Source organism: Poeciliopsis prolifica, unplaced genomic scaffold (assembly GCF_027474105.1).
Source record: "Poeciliopsis prolifica strain line A6 unplaced genomic scaffold, Auburn_PproV2 SCAFFOLD032, whole genome shotgun sequence".
Taxonomy (NCBI): Eukaryota; Metazoa; Chordata; class Actinopteri; order Cyprinodontiformes; family Poeciliidae; genus Poeciliopsis; species Poeciliopsis prolifica.
In genome coordinates, this window is record NW_026562407.1 from 1,634,547 (window position 1) to 1,654,737 (window position 20,191).

The window sequence follows — 20,191 nt, forward strand, 5'->3', positions numbered from 1 at the left end:
AATGGAATCAGAATCACAGAATAAACAAACCTGGTTCATCTGGTAAAATTTCCAGATGCCTGAATCACATATTCAGTTTATTCTTTCAGTTTAAGAGACATATTCAATAATCAACTTACCAACACATTGTCTTATCACATTTGATACATCAGTATTTAACAACACCAGAAATCAACGAAATTCATTTTGCATTAAGGCTTTTAACTTATCAAACATCTATTGCCAATATTATAATTTGTGAGACTAAAAAAATCATGTGGAAAAAAGCCCATAGAGGCACAGGCATAATCTAAAAGGCAGATAATCAATCAATACTTGATCATATTTATGTGTCTGTCGCTTTAATAAAAGTCTCTGGCAAAGCTAAGCATGGAATGAGGCAGATCTTCACGACAAGATCTGAATCTAATAAGGCACAGAAACACAAAGATAAACACATTTTGCACATTTGGTTATGCTGTTTCTAAATCTGTCATCAGTTAAGATTTCTGATAAACTGTTTGTGACGCATTACTTCTAAGAACCAGAGGAAAGGGATGAGTTACAGGAAATATTTGTTTTAAAAACGGTTTCTGAGAATAGCTCCAGCATGCATGTCAAATAGTTTTAAAGAACCTGGCTGTCACATATATTGAGATCCAATTTTTGGTTGTCACTGTCAGAACCAAAACTGAACTTGGTGTCGCTGGAACTTGTGATAAATACCTACACCGCCACCTGGTGGTGGGAGATCAGACTAACATATTCACACAATGGCCAGTGGAGCAAAATGGAGTCACACTAACTTTAGTTTGCTTCTTCACACTTTTACTTTGTGCATATCACCACATACCAAAGTTTTTTTATTGTTTGTTCAAGCTTCTGCATCTAGCTTTCAGTATTTTGGCTTACATTGTTTTTTCAATAAAAAGTAACCAATTCATTGATCCCTAAAACTGTATTTAGAGGCAACGCAATCATAGAAGAAAAGTACGATAATGATTAATGAAAATACAAAAAATACTTAATTGAATTCTTGGTCAACTTAAATAGATTAAAATATCTCACAAAAGAAAATAAAATCTGTAAAATGACAACATTCCAAAATGTGTAAATTGGTACATGAATTAAACCTTGTGTTATTTTAGGAAAAAGAAACAACATTGCAGATATATTATCCAGAATTTGATGTCCTGGTGATTTCATGGTTTGGAAGTAACAATTTTCAGAGTGAGCTGTGGCGGCAGATTATATTTTCTGAGGAACTGGATTGAAAAACACATAAATGAGTCAAAGGTTAATAAAGACACAAACAGACATAGAAAAATAAAAATAAAAAATAAAAATAGATATTAGCTCACCTCTATCAAAGCATCTTCTATCTCTGATTCTGTCATTGTGCTGGGAAGGTTCAATCTCAGATTCAATCCCAAAACATAGTCTGTTGATAACAAAAGATTGACATTTATAATTTGCTAACATAATAGAAATCTATTTCTATAATCTTGTTTTTGAATAAAATTCTAACTTCAATATTTTTATATGGCAAAACGTTATTTACTCACTTGGACCTGTTTGTTGGTCAATGAAGTTTCAAGTTTTAACCAAGAATAGAGACATGAAAAGAGAAAAGAAAAACATATTGTGGTGATTTCATATTGTTGTATTTTTTTTGTAATTCCAAAATTAACTTGTCCACAACACACCTAATATTAATCAGGAAAGAACAACAACAGAAAGACATAATAATTGCAGGTGTTACAAAACAAGAGTTTGACAATATTTTTAAAATTCTACGGTGAAATTAAAGGAAATAAAACCACTGCACATTTGAATTCATGTGAAAAATAAGGTAAATTTGTTGGAGTTAACTTATTTGATCATAGCTAATGGATTAAGTGTCCAACAGATACACATATCTTACCAGTAAATGCAAGAATGCTGACTCCACTGCTTCTGACATTTTCAAACACAGAGAAAAGAGTGAATGTGTAGTTTGTACGAGCAGTCAGAGATGTGACTGTATGGTTCACTGGTCCATCTCTGTCTGGTGCACTGATGTTTGTCTCTGTGCCGTTAAATTGCAGAACAAAGCTGATGTTGTTGCCGACTTTATTCCATCGCAGGGTGATGCTGGTCTCATCTTGTTTTGATGCTCTGAAGCCCCCTGCATTTTTAGGTGCTAAAAGAAAAACAAAAAAAGCAATATCTTCAAAATCTGCAAAAGTTATCATTTTTAAACAATATTGTCACGATGATGATAAAAGTCCCACAATCTTAAGAGAAATAATGATTATGTTATATTCGGTTAACTCAAGTAATAATATTGAACAAATTCTAATACAAAAAAATCAAATCTGGTAAAGTAAAACGGTTATGTTCAAATGCAAAGGCATATAATAAAGTTCGTGGATCAGTTGATTTTAAGGTTTACTATTTTAATAAAGAAATTTGATTGGACCGGATTTATGAGATTTGCTAGTCTTTTCATATTTGAGCCATGAGTGTTTCAAAGATTTGTTGCAACTTTTACATTGATATTAAACATTGAGTTCCTTTACAGTAAATGAATTAAAACCCTTGTTATTCTGCTTGATGGCTTTTTGCTCTTGCAACATATTTCAAAATTGAAAAATTCAAATTCTTTTGATTTCTTTTCTACCCTTATAAAACCTTATGTTCTGGCTGATAGTGTTACTTCCTCATTGCATGTGGCATTAGATAGTATTCCCATAAAGAAGAAGACCCCCAACTAATGATTTCATACTTTTGACCTTGTGCCCATAAAAAATAAGGCATTTATTCACAAGAGCTTGGTTCTATAATTTAATGCATATTTTAAAGCACAACTCTTGGAATTTGGAGGGAAAATGTCATCCTATACATCTACAAACATTGGACTTAATCCTTATATTTTTCCTCGTGTTGCAAAAAAAGTCATTTCACTGATGAAAAACAGGATATTCTTCATTATTAACAGAAGACCATTAAAAAACTGTTTGAGGTTATGTTTTGCCACAGTTGTCAAATGTACATGATTAGCAGTCCAAAGATGATAATTATCTCAGGGTAAAGTATTTTTTCCCATTACATTGCATTTTGGATTTATTCTTAAATGTGACTTTAGCAAGTTTGAGGGCACAATTTTGAAGATTTTGGAAGATAAATTGTTTGCCTTTGTTGTTAGAAAATGAATGAACTCCATATTCATACCAGTCACAGCAGTAAGTTGTACTCCACTGCTTCTGACGTTCTCAAACACAGAGAAGAGAGTGAATGTATATTTGGTTCCAGCAGTGAGAAAAGAGACTTTGTGAGTTACTGGTCCATCTCCATCTGGTGCTCTGATGAATATCTGTATGCTGTTAACTTGGAGAATAAAGTTGGTGCTGTTGTTGATTTTATTCCACTGCAGAGTGATGCTGCTCTCATCTTGATCTGGTGACCAGAAGCCTTCTGCACTTTTAGGTGCTGAGACAAAAGAGGGGGAAAAAAAGGTCAATTAATTTTTTATACAGTTTTATCCCGCAAAAGATGACATTTTGAAACGATGATGAAATAACAGGTACTAAAATGTTCAACCAGGAAATAATTTAGTGAAAAATGATTTCAAATCAAGTAACAATCTTTTATAATGTTCCAATAAAACAAGAAAACAAATATGGTGAAGTAAAACATATGGCTACGTTCAAATGCTAATGCATAAAATTAAGGTCATAGACCAGTTAATTTTGAGTTTTGCTATTTAATTAAAAATTTTGATTTTCCAACACCAGGGTTGCTTCCATCATGATATTTATTCAAGTCTTCTCCATAACCAAACTGAATTATTTTGCAAAAAAGGTAAAATAACATGTTTGCACAGAAGTCCTACTTGTACTTTTTTGTACTTTAGCCATGGTTCTTAAATGTTGTATTCTAAAAATAAATGAAAGAAATAATAAATTTCATCATATTAGACAACTTTAAAACTGTGCTTGTTCAACAAGTTATCGCTCATCACATATAAATGAACTATTTTCTTACCAGATGCTGCTTCAAATTGTACTGCACTGCTTCTGATGTTCTCAAACACAGAGTAGAGAGTGAATGTATATTTGGTCCCAGCATTGAGAAAAGAGACTTTGTAGTTCACTCGTCCATCTGCATCTGGTGCTGTGATGAATGTCTCTGATCCATTAAACTGGAGAACAAAGTTGGTGCTGTTGCTGATTTTATTCCACTGCAGAGTGATGCTGGTCTCATTTTGATCTGATGCTCTCAAGCCTCCAATATTCATAGGAGCTGTGACCAGAGCATAAATATTTACCTCAAGTCAATTCTATAAAATATTCCATAAGCTAAAACCTTATGGAATAAGCTTTTAGCTTATGGAAATGCTTGAAGTATAAGAAAGTAGATGTCAAACAAACATTTGTTAAATGGTAAGCTAACAGTTATCTTACCAGTATATAATAATTCTGCATCCTCTTCATTGACATGAACCATTTTTAAACATGCACGACACCATTTGCAGATCTTTACCGAAATACTTCATTAAATTCATGTAAGGATTATATTAAAATCTTTACCAGTCACAGCTTGATGTTGTATTCCACTGCTTCTGACGTTCTCAAAGACAGAGAAGAGAGTGAATGTATATTTGGTCCCAGCAGTGAGAAAAGAGACTGTGTGGTTCACTGGTCCATCTCCATCTGGTGCTCTGATGAATGTCTCTGATCCATTAAACTGGAGAACAAAGCTGGTGCTGTTGTTGATTTTATTCCACTGCAGAGTGATGCTGCTCTCATTTTGATATGATGCTCTCAAGCCTCCAACATTTATGGGAGCTGTGAACATAAATATTTCTTGAAGTATAAGAAAGGAGATGTAGAAAAAAATGTGTTAAATGTTAAGCTAACAGTTATCTTACCAGTAGCAACATTGATGTTTACAGCACTGCTTCTAACATTCATAAACACACGGTAGAGTATGAATGTATATGTGGTTCCAGCAGTCAGAGATGTGACTGTATGGTTCACTGGTCCATCTCCATCTGGTGCTGTGATGTTTGTCTCTGATCCATTAAACTGGAGAACAAAGCTGGTGTTGTTGTCGCCTTTATTCCACTGCAGAGTGATGCTGGTCTCATTTTGTTCTGATGCTCTGAAGCCCTCAGCATTTTCAGGAGCTGAGAAAAACAGTGAGATTTAGAAATGATTCATCATAAAGTCACTGATTGTGTCTACAGATATTATATTGCTATTTTAACATCTGAAGTTATTCGGTTAACTGTCTCTCCAAAGTTTAAGCAACATTTCTCCAACATCAGTTACTGAATGTTTTGTTTAAAATTTGGTTTAAAATAAATCTCACCAGTCACTGCAGCAATGCTGACTCCACTGCTTCTGATGTTCTCAAACACAGAGAAGAGAGTGAATGTGTATCTAGTTCCAGCAGTGAGAGATGAAACTGTCAGTAGTAATGGTTGTTGTCCAGCAGGTGCTGCTATAGTCAACTGTGTTTCATTATGTAGGAGGATGAAGCTGACATTGTTATTGACAATTTCCCACTGGAGAGTGATGCTGGTCTCATCCTGTCTCAGTGATGTGAAGCCTTGTGCGTTTTGGGGAGCTGCAAGAAATGAATATGAGCCAAATACTGTCTTCAGTTCATTGAATGTTGGTGGTGAAGTGACCTTTTCAAAATCATCAGTAATTAATGTAATGAAAAATGCCACATGAATGAAAATTTCTTTGTCTTGGTTGTTAATAAATTAATGTACTTTATGTTCATACCAGTGACAGCAGAAAGTTGTATTCCACTGCTTCTGACGTTCTCAAACACAGAGAAGAGAGTGAATGTATATTTGGTCACAGCAGTGAGAAAAGAGACTTTGTATTTCACTGGTCCATCTCCATCTGGTGCTGTGATGAATGTCTCTGATCCATTAAACTGGAGAACGAAGTTGGTGCTGTTGTTGATTTTATTCCACTGCAGAGTGATGCTGGTCTCATTTTGTTCTGATGCTCTAAAGACTCCAACATTTATAGGAGCTGTGACAAAAACATAAAAATGTACCTCATGTCAATTCCATAACTATTTGATAAGCTAAAGGGTTATTTTTACATCAATTTCTTGAAGTATAAGAAAGTAGATGTAGAACAAACATTTGTTAAATGTTAAGCTAACAGTTATCTTACCAGTAGCAACAGTGATGTTTACAGCACTGCTTCTAACATTCATAAACACACGGTAGAGTATGAATGTATATGTGGTTCCAGCAGTCAGAGATGTGACTTTATGGTTCACTGGTCCATCTCCATCTGGTGCTGTGATGAATGTCTCTGATCCATTAAACTGGAGAACAAAGCTGGTGTTGTTGTTGATTTTATTCCACTGCAGAGTGATGCTGGTCTCATTTTGTTCTGATGCTCTGAAGACCTCAGCATTTTCAGGAGCTGAGAACAAAAATAAGATTTAGAAATGTGTTATCAAAGAGTCATTGATTGTGTCTACAGAAATAATATTGCTGTTTTAACATCTGAAGTTATTCGTTTAACTGTCTATCCAAGGTTTAAGCAACATTTCCCTAACATCAGTTACTAGATGTTTTGTTTGAAACTTGGATAAAAAGGAATCACCAGTTACTGCAGCAATGCTGACTCCACTGCTTCTGACGTTCTCAAACACAGAGAAGAGAATGAATGTATATCTAGTTCCAGCATTGAGATAAGAGACTTTGTAGTTCACTCGTCCATCTGCAACTGGTGCTGTGATGAATGTCTCTGATCCATTAAACTGGAGAACGTAGCTGGTGCTGTTGTTGATTTTATTCCACTGCAGAGTGATGCTGGTCTCATTTTGATCTGACGCTCTCAAGCCTCCAACATTTATAGGAGCTGTGACAAAAACATAAATATTTACCTCATGTCAATTCTATAAAATATTCCATAAGCTAAAGGCTTATTGTCACATGAAATGCTTGAAGTATAAGAAAGTAGATGTAGAACAAACATTTGTTAAATGTTAAGCTAACAGTTATCTTACCAGTAGCAACAGTGATGTTTACAGCACTGCTTCTAACATTCATAAACACACGGTAGAGTATGAATGTATATCTGGTTCCAGCAGTCAGAGATGTGACTGTATGGTTCACTGGTCCATCTCCATCTGGTGCTGTGATGTTTGTCTCTGTGCCGTTAAACTGGAGAACAAAGCTGGTGTTGTTGTCGCCTTTATTCCACTGCAGAGTGATGCTGGTCTCATTTTGTTCTGATGCTCTGAAGCCCTCAGCATTTTCAGGAGCTGAGAAAAACAATGAGATTTAGAAATGATCAATCATAGAGTCACTGATTATGTCTACAGATATTATATTGCTATTTTAACATCTGAAGTTATTCGGTTAACTGTCTCTCCAATGTTTAAGCAACATTTCTCCAACATCAGTTACTGAATGTTTTGTTTAAAATTTGGTTTAAAATAAATCTCACCAGTCACTGCAGCAATGCTGACTCCACTGCTTCTGACGTTCTCAAACACAGAGAAGAGAGTGAATGTGTATCTAGTTCCAGCAGTGAGAGATGAAACTGTCAGCAGTACTGGTTGTTGTCCAGCAGGTGCTGCTATAGTCAACTGTGTTTCATTATATTGGAGGATGAAGCTGACATTGTTATTGACAATTTCCCACTGGAGAGTGATGCTGGTCTCAGCCTCTCTCAGTAATGTGAAGCCTTGTGCGTTTTGGGGAGCTGCAAGAAATGAATACGAGATAAATTATGTCTTCAGTTCATTGGATGTTGGTGTTGAAGTGACCTTCTTAAAATCATCAGTAATTACTGTAATGAAAAATGCCACATGAATGAAAATTTCTTTGTCTAGGTTGTTAATAAATTAATGTATTTAAATCATACCAGTGACAGCAGTAAATTGTATTCCACTGCTTCTGACGTTCTCAAACACAGAGTAGAGAGTGAATGTGTATCTAGTTCCAGCATTGAGAAAAGAGACTTTGTATTTCACTGGTCCATCTCCATTTGATGCTGTGATGAATGTCTCTGATCCATTAAAAAGGAGAACAAAGCTGGTGATGTTGTTGATTTTATTCCACTGCAGAGTGATGCTGGTCTCATCTTGATCTGATGCTCTCACAGATTTTGTGTTTGTAGGAGCTGAAATAGAGCAATAAATCATTGATTAGCTAACAACTTTGGTTTACCTGATGATATTATTGCTAATTTGAAGATCTATAGTCTTCAATCTAACACCCATTGAGCAGCTTTGGTAATATAACAATACTTCTTGGTCTTTTCAATTGCTGTGACAAATCTTTTCTTTTTGTAAAATTAACCAATTTCATGTTTGTTGAATACTTAATCCTCCATCCATTATACTCATTCTGCATCCTCTTCAATGACATGAACCATTTTTAAACATGCACGACACCATTTGCAGATCTTTACCGAAATACTTCATTAAATTCATGTAAGGATCATATTAAAATCTATACCAGTCACAGCTTCAAATTGTATTCCACTGCTTCTGACGTTCTCAAACACAGAGAAGAGAGTGAATGTATATTTGGTCCCAGCAGTGAGTAAAGAGACTGTGTGGTTCACTGGTCCATCTCCATCTGGTGCTGTGATGAATGTCTCTGATCCATTAAACTGGAGAACAAAGCTGGTGATGTTGTTGATTTTATTCCACTGCAGAGTGATGCTGGTCTCATTTTGTTCTGATGCTCTAAAGACTCCAACATTTATAGGAGCTGTGATAAAAATATAAATATGTACCTCAGGTCAATTCCATAAAATATTTGATGAGCTAAAAGGTTGTTTTTACATGAATTGATTGCAGTATAAGAAAGGAGATGTAGAAAAAAATGTGTTAAATGTTAAGCTAACAGTTATCTTACCAGTAGCAACAGTGATGTTTACAGCACTGCTTCTAACATTCATAAACACACGGTAGAGTATGAATGTATATCTGGTTCCAGCAGTCAGAGATGTGACTGTGTGGTTCACTGGTCCATCTCTATCTGGTGCTGTGATGTTTGTCTCTGATCCATTAAACTGGAGAACAAAGCTGGTGTTGTTGTCGCCTTTATTCCACTGCAGAGTGATGCTGGTCTCATTTTGTTCTGATGCTCTGAAGCCCTCTGCATTTTGAGGAGCTGAATACAACAATGAGATTTAGAAATGGTTCATCATAGAGTCACTGATTATGTCTACAGATATAATATTGCTATTTTAACATCTGAAGTTATTCGGTTAACTGTCTCTCCAAAGTTTAAGCAACATTTCTCCAACATCAGTTACTGAATGTTTTGTTTAAAACTTGGATAAAAATAAATCTCACCAGTCACTGCAGCAATGCTGACTCCACTGCTTCTGATGTTCTCAAACACAGAGAAGAGAGTGAATGTGTATCTATTTCCAGCAGTGAGAGAGATGAAACTGTCAGTAGTACTGGTTGTTGTCCAGCAGGTGCTGCTATAGTCAACTGTGTTTCATTATGTAGGAGGATGAAGCTGACATTGTTATTGACAATTTCCCACTGGAGAGTGATGCTGGTCTCATCCTGTCTCAGTGATGTGAAGCCTTGTGCGTTTTGGGGAGCTGCAAGAAATGAATATGAGCCAAATACTGTCTTCAGTTCATTGGAAGGTGGTGGTGAAGTGACTTTTTCAAAATCATCATTAATTAATGTAATGAAAAATGCCACATGAATGAAAATTTCTTTGTCTTGGTTGTTAATAAATTAATGTACTTTATGTTCATACCAGTGACAGCAGTAAGTTGTATTCCACTGCTTCTGACATTCTCAAACACAGAGTAGAGAGTAAATGTGTATTTAGTTCCAGCAGTGAGAAAAGAGACTTTGTATTTCACTGGTCCATCTCCATCCGGTGCTGTGATGAATGTCTCTGATCCATTAAAAAGGAGAACAAAGCTGGTGCTGTTGTTGATTTTATTCCAATGCAGAGTGATGCTGGTCTCATCTTGATCTGATGCTCTCACAGATTTTGTGTTTGTAGGAGCTGAAATAGAGCAATAAATCATTAATAAGCTAACAACTTTGGTTTACCTGATAATATTATTGCTAATTTGAAGATGTATAGTCTTCAATCTAACAGTTTTGGTAATAGATCAATTCTTCTTGGTCTTTTCAAGTGATGTGAAAGATCTTTTGTTTCAGTAAAATTAACCAATTTCATGTTTGTTGTATTAGTACTTGATGAACAATCCTTCATCCATTATATTCATTCTACAACCACTTCATAGAACTCAAACATTTTTAAAGATATACAACACCATTTGCAGATCTTTTCCAACATACTTCATTACATTCACATAAGGATCATATTAAAATCTTTACCAGTCACAGCTTGATATTGTATTCCACTGCTTCTGACGTTTTCAAACACAGAGTAGAGAGTGAATGTATATTTGGTCCCAGCAGTGAGTAAAGAGACTGTGTGGTTCACTGGTCCATCTCCATCTGGTGCTGTGATGAATGTCTCTGATCCATTGAACTGGAGAATAAAGTTGGTGCTGTTGTTGATTTTATTCCACTGCAGAGTGATGCTGCTCTCATTTTGATGTGATGCTCTCACATTTTCTGTGTTTGTAGGAGCTGAAATAGAGCAATAATTCATTAGTAAGCTGACAATTTTTGTTTACCTGATGATTTAATTGCTCATTTGAAGACGTATAGTCTTCAATCTAACACCTATTGAGCAGCTTTGGTAATATATCAATACTTCTTGGTCTTTTCAATTGCTGTGACAAATCTTTTCTTTTTGTAAAATTAACCAATTTCATGTTTGTTGAATACTTAATCCTTCATCCATTATAATCATTCTGCATCCTCTTCAATGACATGAACCATTTTTAAACATGCACGACACCATTTGCAGATCTTTACCGAAATACTTCATTAAATTCATGTAAGGATTATATTAAAATCTTTACCAGTCACAGCTTCAAATTGTATTCCACTGCTTCTGACGTTCTCAAACACAGAGTAGAGAATGAATGTATATTTGGTCCCAGCATTGAGAAAAGAGACTTTGTAGTTAACTGGTCCATCTCCATCTGGTGCTGTGATGAATGTCTCTGATCCATTAAACTGGAGAACAAAGCTGGTGTTGTTGTCGCCTTTATTCCACTGCAGAGTGATGCTGGTCTCATTTTGTTCTGATGCTCTGAAGCCCTCTGCATTTTCAGGAGCTGGGAATAAAAATAAGATTTAGAAATTATTCATCATAGAGTCACTGATTATGTCTACAGATATAATATTGCTATTTTAACATCTGAAGTTATTTGATTAATTGTTTCTCCAAAGTTTAAGCAACATTTCTCCAACATTAGTTACTAAATGTTTTGTTTAAAATTTGGATAAAAATAAATCTCACCAGTCACTGCAGCAATGCTGACTCCACTGCTTCTGATGTTCTCAAACACAGAGAAGAGAGTGAATGTATATCTAGTTCCAGCAGTGAGAGATGAAACTGTCAGTAGTAATGGTTGTTGTCCAGCAGGTGCTGCTATAGTCAACTGTGTTTCATTATGTAGGAGGATGAAGCTGACATTGTTATTGACAATTTCCCACTGGAGAGTGATGCTGGTCTCATCCTGTCTCAGTGATGTGAAGCCTTGTGCATTTTGGGGAGCTGCAAGAAATGAATATGAGCCAAATCATGTCTTCAGTTCATTGGATGTTGGAGGTGAAGTGACTTTTTCAAAATCATCAGTAACTAATGTAATGAAAAATGCCACATGAATGAAAATTTCTTTGTCTTGGTTGTTAATAAATTAATGTACTTTATGTTCATACCAGTGACAGCAGTAAGTTGTATTCCACTGCTTCTGACGTTCTCAAACACAGAGAAGAGAGTGAATGTGTATTTAGTTCCAGCAGTGAGAAAAGAGATTGTGTGGTTCACTGGTCCATCTCCATCTGGTGCTGTGATGAATGTCTCTGATCCATTAAACTGGAGAACAAAGCTGGTGCTGTTGTTGATTTTATTCCACTGCAGAGTGATGCTGCTCTCATTTTGATGTGATGCTCTCACATTTTCTGTGTTTGTAGGAGCTGAAATAGAGCAATAATTCATTAGTAAGCTGACAACTTTTGTTTACCTGATGATTTAATTGCTCATTTGAAGATGCATAGTCTTCAATCTTGAGCAGCTTTGGTAATATATCAATACTTCTTGGTCTTTTCAATTGCTGTGACAAATCTTTTCTTTTTGTAAAATTAACCAATTTCATGTTTGTTGAATACTTAATCCTTCATCCATTATAATCATTCTGCATCCTCTTCATTGACATGAACCATTTTTAAACATGCACGACACCATTTGCAGATCTTTACCGAAATACTTAATTAAATTTATGTAAGGATCATAATAAAATCTTTACCAGTCACAGCTTCAAATTGTATTCCACTGCTTCTGACGTTTTCAAACACAGAGAAAAGAGTGAATGTATATTTGGTCCCAGCAGTGAGTAAAGAGACTTTGTAGTTCACTGGTCCATCTCCATTTGATGCTGTGATGAATGTCTCTGATCCATTAAAAAGGAGAACAAAGCTGGTGATGTTGTTGATTTTATTCCACTGCAGAGTGATGCTGGTCTCATTTTGTTCTGATGCTCTAAAGACTCCAACATTTATAGGAGCTGTGACAAAAACATAAAAATGTACCTCATGTCAATTCTATAATTATTTGATAAGCTGAAGGGTTATTTTTACATCAATTTCTTGAAGTATAAGAAAGGAGATGTCAAACAAACATTTGTTAAATGTTAAGCTAACAGTTATCTTACCAGTAGCAACAGTGATGTTTACAGCACTGCTAACATTCATAAACACACGGTAGAGTATGAATGTATATTTGGTTCCAGCAGTCAGAGATGAGACCGTGTAGTACACTGGTCCATCTCCATCTGGTGCACTGATGTTTGTCTCTGTGCCGTTAAACTGGAGAACAAAGCTGGTGTTGTTGTCGCCTTTATTCCACTGCAGAGTGATGCTGGTCTCATTTTGTTCTGATGCTCTGAAGCCCTCAACATTTTCAGGAGCTGAGAAAAACAGTGATATTTAGAAATGTTTCATCATAAAGTTACTGACTGTGACAAATAATATTGCTGTTTTTACAGCATTTTCAGGAGCTGGGAACACAAATAAGATTTAGAAATGTTTTATCAAAGAGTCATCGATTGTGTCTACAGAAATAATATTGCTATTTTAACATCTGAAGTTATTCGGTTAACTGTTTCTCCCAGGTTTAAGCAACATTTCTCCAACATCAGTTACTAAATGTTTTGTTTAAAACTTGGATAAAAATAAATCTCACCAGTCACTGCAGCAATGCTGACTCCACTGCTTCTGATGTTCTCAAACACAGAGAAGAGAGTGAATGTGTATCTAGTTCCAGCAGTGAGAGATGAAACTGTCAGTAGTAATGGTTGTTGTCCAGCAGGTGCTGCTATAGTCAACTGTGTTTCATTATGTAGGAGGATGAAGCTGACATTGTTATTGACAATTTCCCACTGGAGAGTGATGCTGGTCTCATCCTGTCTCAGTGATGTGAAGCCTTGTGCGTTTTGTGGAGCTGCAAGAAATGAATATGAGCCAAATACTGTCTTCAGTTCATTGGAAGTTGGTGGTGAAGTGACTTTTTCAAAATCATCAGTAATTAATGTAATGAAAAATGCCACATGAATGAAAATGTCTTTGTCTTGGTTGTTAATAAATTAATGTACTTTATGTTCATACCAGTGACAGCAATAAGTTGTATTCCACTGCTTCTGACGTTCTCAAACACAGAGAAAAGAGTGAATGTATATTTGGTCCCAGCAGTGAGTAAAGAGACTTTGTAGTTCACTGGTCCATCTCCATCTGGTGCTGTGATGAATGTCTCTGATCCATTAAACTGGAGAATAAAGCTGGTGCTGTTGTTGATTTTATTCCACTGCAGAGTGATGCTGGTCTCATTTTGATCTGACGCTCTCAAGCCTCCAACATTTATAGGAGCTGTGACCAGAGCATAAATATTTATCTCAAGTCAATTCTATAAAATACTCCATAAACTAAAAGCTTATTGTCACACGAAACACTTGAAGTATAAGAAAGTAGATGTCAATCAAAAAATTTTAAATGTTAAGCTAACAGTTATCTTACCAGTAGCAACAGTGATGTTTACAGCACTGCTTCTAACATTCATAAACACACGGTAGAGTATGAATGTATATGTGGTTCCAGCAGTCAGAGATGTGACCGTGTAGTACACTGGTCCATCTCCATCTGGTGCACTGATGTTTGTCTCTGTGCCGTTAAACTGGAGAACAAAGCTGGTGTTGTTGTTGATTTTATTCCACTGCAGAGTGATGCTGGTCTCACTTTGTGTCAATACTCTGAAGGGTTGAGGTTCTAAACACACATAAATACACCTCGCATTAGAAATATAAATCCAGAATATTTCTTAATTCTTCTCAGGTAATTGAAATGTACAATATTACCTGCACAATATGCCAGCCAACATGCAGACGGCTGTTGAAGTTTGTAGACGTAGAATCCATAACAAAGTTTGATCTGGATGGTGTGTGTGGGAAAAAGGCAGCAGGAACCCGACCAAGCGCTACACACAGTTCGAGTTACAGTTTCATTAAGCTGGACTGGATGAGTCCCATTTATCCACAAAGGAGCATGAGTTCCACATCTTTGTTCTGCTACACATTTCTCTGGTATCTGAGCGCTGCTTTGCCCCAAATAAAAGCGATACCAACCACTCCAGACAATGTTTTGGTCACAGTGTAAGATTGAATTGTCTGTATTCTCTGTTGAACGCCATGCATCATTCACCACAGTGAGTTCACACAGGGGTCAAGACATTCAACAACTCCATTGGTGGTGATGCACTCGGTGCCCAAAGCACAACATTGACAGCTGGTACAAGGATCTTCAAATAGAATATGTGGAATAAAACAGAGGAAAAACATTATAAGTGTAAAGACACAAAATACTTTTGTTTTTATTTCGACTTACAGTAAGATTTTGAGTTAATCTGACATCCTATTTAATGAGAATATCACTAAAAGTACAGTCAGAGTAAATGATAAAAAAAAAAATCACACATCACTATGAGTTCAGTAAACATTATCTCTAACTCTTGGTTTTAGCAGATTTTTAGTAGGCATGGTGCAACTAATAAATAAAATAATATCTTCAAAAACCGCTTCATCAGTAAATCTACCCGTGACAGCCTGACAGCTTCTTTCCATTTACAGTCGCTCTTTCTCTATGGACTAAATAATCCTTTTCAGGACAAAGAACAGAAACATCTCACACTCCATTTATGTTTGAAAATGTTGATATGATTAGGAAACTTGATGACCACTAAACATGTTTCTTTACTTTGTTGACCTTCAAGTGAGATTTTTTAATTAGTTGCTACATTACTGATTTTTGAGTAATTTCTTAAGTCTTTAAGAAATTACTCAAAAACAGTCCAATAGTGATGTTCCATAACATCATCAAACAGAAAACTATGTTATGGGAGAGAGAAGACATGTAGCAATGGTGACCAGACCAGGACTTGAACCTGTGAAGGTTGTGCTTTCCCCTTGCGCTATTGAGACGTTTAATTTTTATATAGCAGAAGAGTCTTGTTCAATGACCATCCAATGGACTGCAGACTATTATTTTAGTGTTAAATAGTCTACCTTATTTAATGAAATGTAAACTCTTACCAGTAGCTGCTGTAATACTGACTCCACTGCTCCTGACGTTGTCAAGAACAGAGAACAGAGTGAATGTGTAGCTTGTTCCAGGAGTGAGAGATGAGACGGTGTAGGTCACTGGTCCATCTGCAACTGATGCACTGATGAATGTCTCCACACCATTAAACAGGAGAACAAAGCTGGTGCTGTTGTTGATTTTATTCCACTGCAGAGTGATGCTGATATCATCTTGTGCTGAAGCTGTAAAGCCGCCTGCATTTGGTGGAACTAAGATAAAAACAATATAAATAGTAACAGGGATATTAATCAGTTTCAACAAGTATTTTCATGTTTGGGTTTTTTGTAATCTCATTTACTTATTAACAAAAGCAAAAACTTTCATGAAAGTTTGTTTTTTGTTCTGTGTTCCATAACATCATTGTTCCTCTTAAGATGACCACCATTATTTTTCCTGATGTAAAATTAAGGATTATTTAGAACTGCTTAAGCAACAGAAATTAGATACATTACTTGGTTTGTAGCAGACATATGGTAAGCTCAGGCCGCAGTTTTCATCCGACCATCTTCCCGCGTCACTAAAAGATCCTGCAACACACTGAGCACCAGAGGGCTCGTTGGGCTCGCCAGCCGCCCAGTGTCGAAACAGAGAGGTGCTTCCATCAGACCAGAGCTTTTCCCGATACAGTCCAATCCAAACAGTGTTGGCACCTATTAGGGTTCTGATGATTTCATTTTCTGTCTGATTTCGTACACTGGCAAGGAAAAAAATAAAAAAATAAACAAATTAAACACTGTATACAAAGAAAATCAAGGTGCATGGTTTTCTTTGGCTTTTCCATTTCAGAACAACTAAAAATGTTGTTTTTATGTAACAGTACCAGAAATAACAGACATTAGAAAAGATGACGACTGTAAGGGACATTATAAAACATTATAATCTTAAGTGCTTTGCTGTAATATATAGACAATTTTGTTTACTTGAAGTCTCATAAAAAGTTCAACAGAGATCAAGGGGGCCTGGAATCTTTCCATTCTGACCCTAAATTTGCACCCCACAGAAGAAGCAACGTTGATTGTTTGTTCTTAGCTTTTCTGTGCTTTATTGATCCAGACAGAATGAAGTTATTTAAAATGCCAGGGTGTAAAATAGTTTCAAGCATTAACCTTCTTTCAAAGTGATCCAACAGTAAATGGGAGAAAGTGGGAACACAAGAAACAGAGTTCCCGAGATCAGGATTCAAATTTTGAGCAGCTGCTTCACGTATTATAGTCTTTTTAAATGAGCAGTTCACTTTCTCACTTCACCTGGAACCACCAGAGAACCTAAACTGAAATATTACAGGTCGTGAGGAATTTAACAGTGGAAAATAAAAAAACACTGGTGAAAATGACATCAGGCATGAGAAAAGTGAAAAATGTGTCATTTCTACCATAGGAATTATTGAAATTAGTTCAATAATTTAATTAGAAATTATTGAACTAATTTCTAATTAAAATTAATCAGTTCAATAAACAGGAAGCAGTTGTAGAAAAAACAGATAGAAAAAAAATATGTACGGGAATGATTGATAAACACAAAGCGAAAGCAAAGTATGACAGATACTCAAGTTACCAGAAATGCAGGAATACAGCTTAGATAACTCAGCAACAGGAGTTACAGGAAGTAAATGGAAAATAGTTGTCAGAACCAGGACCAAGTGTCTATAAAGAGAAAGAATAACATCACAGTCTTAAAGCACAAAAAGCCCAGAAGGAAACATCTGGAATTTATGAGAACTATAATCCCTCTCTCTATAGATTACTAGAGATTAATGCAGTACTTGCTGTAAGATACCATCTTATTTACCTGGCCAGATCAACATAATTCGCACGGCAGAATTTCTGAGCTTCTGTCCAGTTTAGTAAAATGCTACTCAAAACATAGGATGGTGATCCACCTACTATACCTGTAAATATATAGACAAGACATAGAGAAAGAAAACTGAAAGAAAATAGACTTTAATTATGTATTTTATTTCTTATATATATATATATAATATATATATATATATATATATATATATATATTATATATATATATATATATATATATATATATATATAACTTACCATTATAGCACACAAACTGCAAGGTTTCTGAGCACTGAATGTCATCCCATTTGCCTAGAGGGGCAACACTAGAACCATAAAAGCGGACACAATGCTGCTCTCCAAAAGCGTTGTTGGGCTCGCCCGGAAACCAGTTCCTAAATGAATATTCTCCAGGTCCATAGAAGCTGCTGTCATTTAGGGACCATTTCCAGCTGTTTATTATATCGTCGTAGAGACCTATCCATGCCTTTCCTAAATAATAAAATAAACATGTTTAATACATTTAGAAGATTCAGTGAAACATGTTAACTGTTACATATTATAAGACTTTCAGCAATACCCATAAAACAATGTCAGGGTTTGTGTTTATACCTGTGTTGTCTTCCTTTTTTCAAATTAAAAACCCACCTGTATAACTGGAGATGGTATTTAGAAAACCATTAACATCAGCTGTGCTTTCAATGGTGGCCAGATCAGTGTAGTTCTGTCTGCAGACGCTCTGAGCGTCTCTCCATGTGAGCAAATTGTTCACAAAGTAGTACTGACGGCTTTGGGCGCAGGCAACACTGAGCAGGGCGCCTGAAATAAAACCGATTAAACTTTAACAGCATTGAACTACAAAGGAAAATTTCAACAAAAATAGTGATTAAAAACAATCAATTATTATTATTCTTTTCAAATGACAAGATGTGGGGAGTTAAGTTTTCTTCAGCGAGACTCACTGTCAATGTTGACATTCAGGTCTACAATTTGTTTATCCTACACTTGTCTAGAATTTGTTTTAATGCAATATCCATGATCTGTGTAGTTTAATAGGATTTATATTCATTGATCCTATTGGATCAATGAATATAAACAGGAACCACATAATAACCTTCATAGCTGGTATTTTCATCTCCAGACCTATGGAGCCAGTGTTCTGGCAGTCACCAGATACCCCTGGCAATTACCATAGATATTAATATTTTTGCAGATCAGCTTCCCTGGACGTCATCATACATCATAATCCCTATAAATGTGTTTCAGAGCAAAACTAGTAACAAAACAGTCAATATATGCAAAAATCATTAAAAAATGTTAATTTAAAACAAAAGTAGGTATACAATTAAAACTGGATATTTACATAAAATGTATTAAAAATCTATTTTCCACATGCTGAGCAAGGAGAGCGAAATAGTTTTCTTCTATTTCTTTTGCTAACTAAGATTACTGTGATGCAAAAATATCAGAGAAAGCCCAGTGGAGGACGATAAGAACTAACATTTGTGAAACAATGTTAGAGTATGGACTTTGGAGGTATACTCCATAAAAATCGTGTTTTACTCTGTGGATGTATTTTACACATCCACAGAGTAAAACACGATTTGCTAAAAAAAAAATTGGATATTGGTTTCAGAAAAAAAGCTAAAGACCTTAAAAAGATTTTGAATAAATCTGCTTTGGACTTTCCTCAGTGAAAAGAGTTCCTTAACACTGGATAAAAAATAATAATAATAATAATAAAAAAAGCCAGATTACCATCTTAAAATGCACAGGAACAAATATCTTCATCTTTAGTGATAACTGAAGTGTTTCCATTATGTCTCCTGTTATTTTTGGATGAATAGGCAGAAGCTTAAAAATCTCAGAACACCAGTTTGTTTGTTTTACGACCAGAGGGAGCAGTGCACTTCACAAAGTCGCATTGTGAAGAAGTTTAGTGGGAAATATTCCAGCAATAATTCAATACAACTCACTGTTGTATTGAATTAATTAAACTTGTCTTAAAATGGGTTTGTCATAGTTGTGTTGTTGAAAGAGCAACTCTTAAATAATGGTATGGAAATACATGCAAACTTTTGAATATAATCAGAGTTTAAAAACAATATTGGTAATTTTAATGGATTAAAAAGTTTAGGATATGTTGAGTCACATTTAGGGTCAAACATTAAGGGAAAAAAGCCCAATTGATTGTTCTTGTTTATATCTGGTTTTGGTTGAGTTAATCCTGGGTTAATCTTCTCCATTAAGGCTGTTTAAGAAAAAAGACAAAACATGTGAGCAGCTTCCTGCTGGAGTTTAAAGCTTGGATTCCTTGTGTTCAGGTGAAAGAGCTAATTATATATTCAGATTTTACCTGAATATTTTCAACATATGGTAAAATGGTAAATGGACTGAACTTACATAGTACTTTTCCAGTCATTTTGACCACTCAAAGCGCTTTAGACTAGAGTCACCCATTCACACACAAACGCATACACATTTATACACCGATACGCAAACTGGAAGGCAATTTGGGGTTAAGTGCCTTGCCCAGAGGCACAGCAACATGTGGCAGGAGGAAGCTGGAATCGAACACACAACCAATTGCAAGACGACAACTCTGCCATAGAGCCACAGTCGCTCACATACATACA

At 35.6% G+C, this 20,191-nt stretch overlaps 1 protein-coding gene and 1 long non-coding RNA gene across 2 annotated transcripts; both read right to left on the reverse strand.

Annotated features, from left to right (window-relative positions):
• Positions 1 to 1,865: 1,865 nt before the first annotated feature.
• Positions 1,866 to 14,188, reverse strand: LOC129373195 (tenascin-X-like). Its single transcript, XM_055050970.1, has 23 exons — positions 14,146 to 14,188; positions 13,741 to 13,998; positions 13,319 to 13,576; positions 12,789 to 13,043; positions 12,384 to 12,641; positions 11,954 to 12,054; positions 11,375 to 11,414; positions 11,090 to 11,189; positions 10,932 to 10,996; positions 10,336 to 10,593; positions 9,740 to 9,997; positions 9,427 to 9,575; positions 9,316 to 9,355; positions 8,873 to 9,130; positions 7,452 to 7,709; positions 7,167 to 7,266; positions 7,009 to 7,079; positions 6,603 to 6,860; positions 4,892 to 5,149; positions 4,551 to 4,808; positions 4,006 to 4,263; positions 3,193 to 3,450; positions 1,866 to 2,161 (listed from the first exon to the last, which is right to left on the reverse strand). The coding sequence occupies exons 1-23, from the start codon at positions 14,186 to 14,188 to the stop codon at positions 1,866 to 1,868; spliced, it is 4,356 nt and encodes a 1,451-aa protein (XP_054906945.1).
• A 15-nt stretch (positions 14,189 to 14,203) lies between these two features.
• On the reverse strand, positions 14,204 to 15,892 carry LOC129373304 (uncharacterized). Its single transcript, XR_008607342.1, has 3 exons — positions 15,714 to 15,892; positions 14,484 to 14,923; positions 14,204 to 14,394 (listed from the first exon to the last, which is right to left on the reverse strand). It is a non-coding gene; the product is annotated as an uncharacterized LOC129373304 (long non-coding RNA).
• Between the last annotated feature and the right edge of the window lie 4,299 nt (positions 15,893 to 20,191).

What these genes read in the sequence shown, in the direction of transcription:
- LOC129373195 (XM_055050970.1), bottom strand. Translation starts at nt 14,188, where the DNA reads ATGAATGTTAGAAGCAGTGCTGTAAACATCACTGTTGCTACTG. An exon ending in CAGCATTGCTGCAGTGACTG is followed by an intron (nt 11,190 to 11,374) that starts GTGAGATTTATT and finishes TTTTATTCCCAG; the next exon opens with CTCCTGAAAATGCAGAGGGC. An exon ending in CACCTGCTGGACAACAACCA is followed by an intron (nt 9,356 to 9,426) that starts GTACTACTGACA and finishes TCTGTGTTTGAG; the next exon opens with AACATCAGAAGCAGTGGAGT.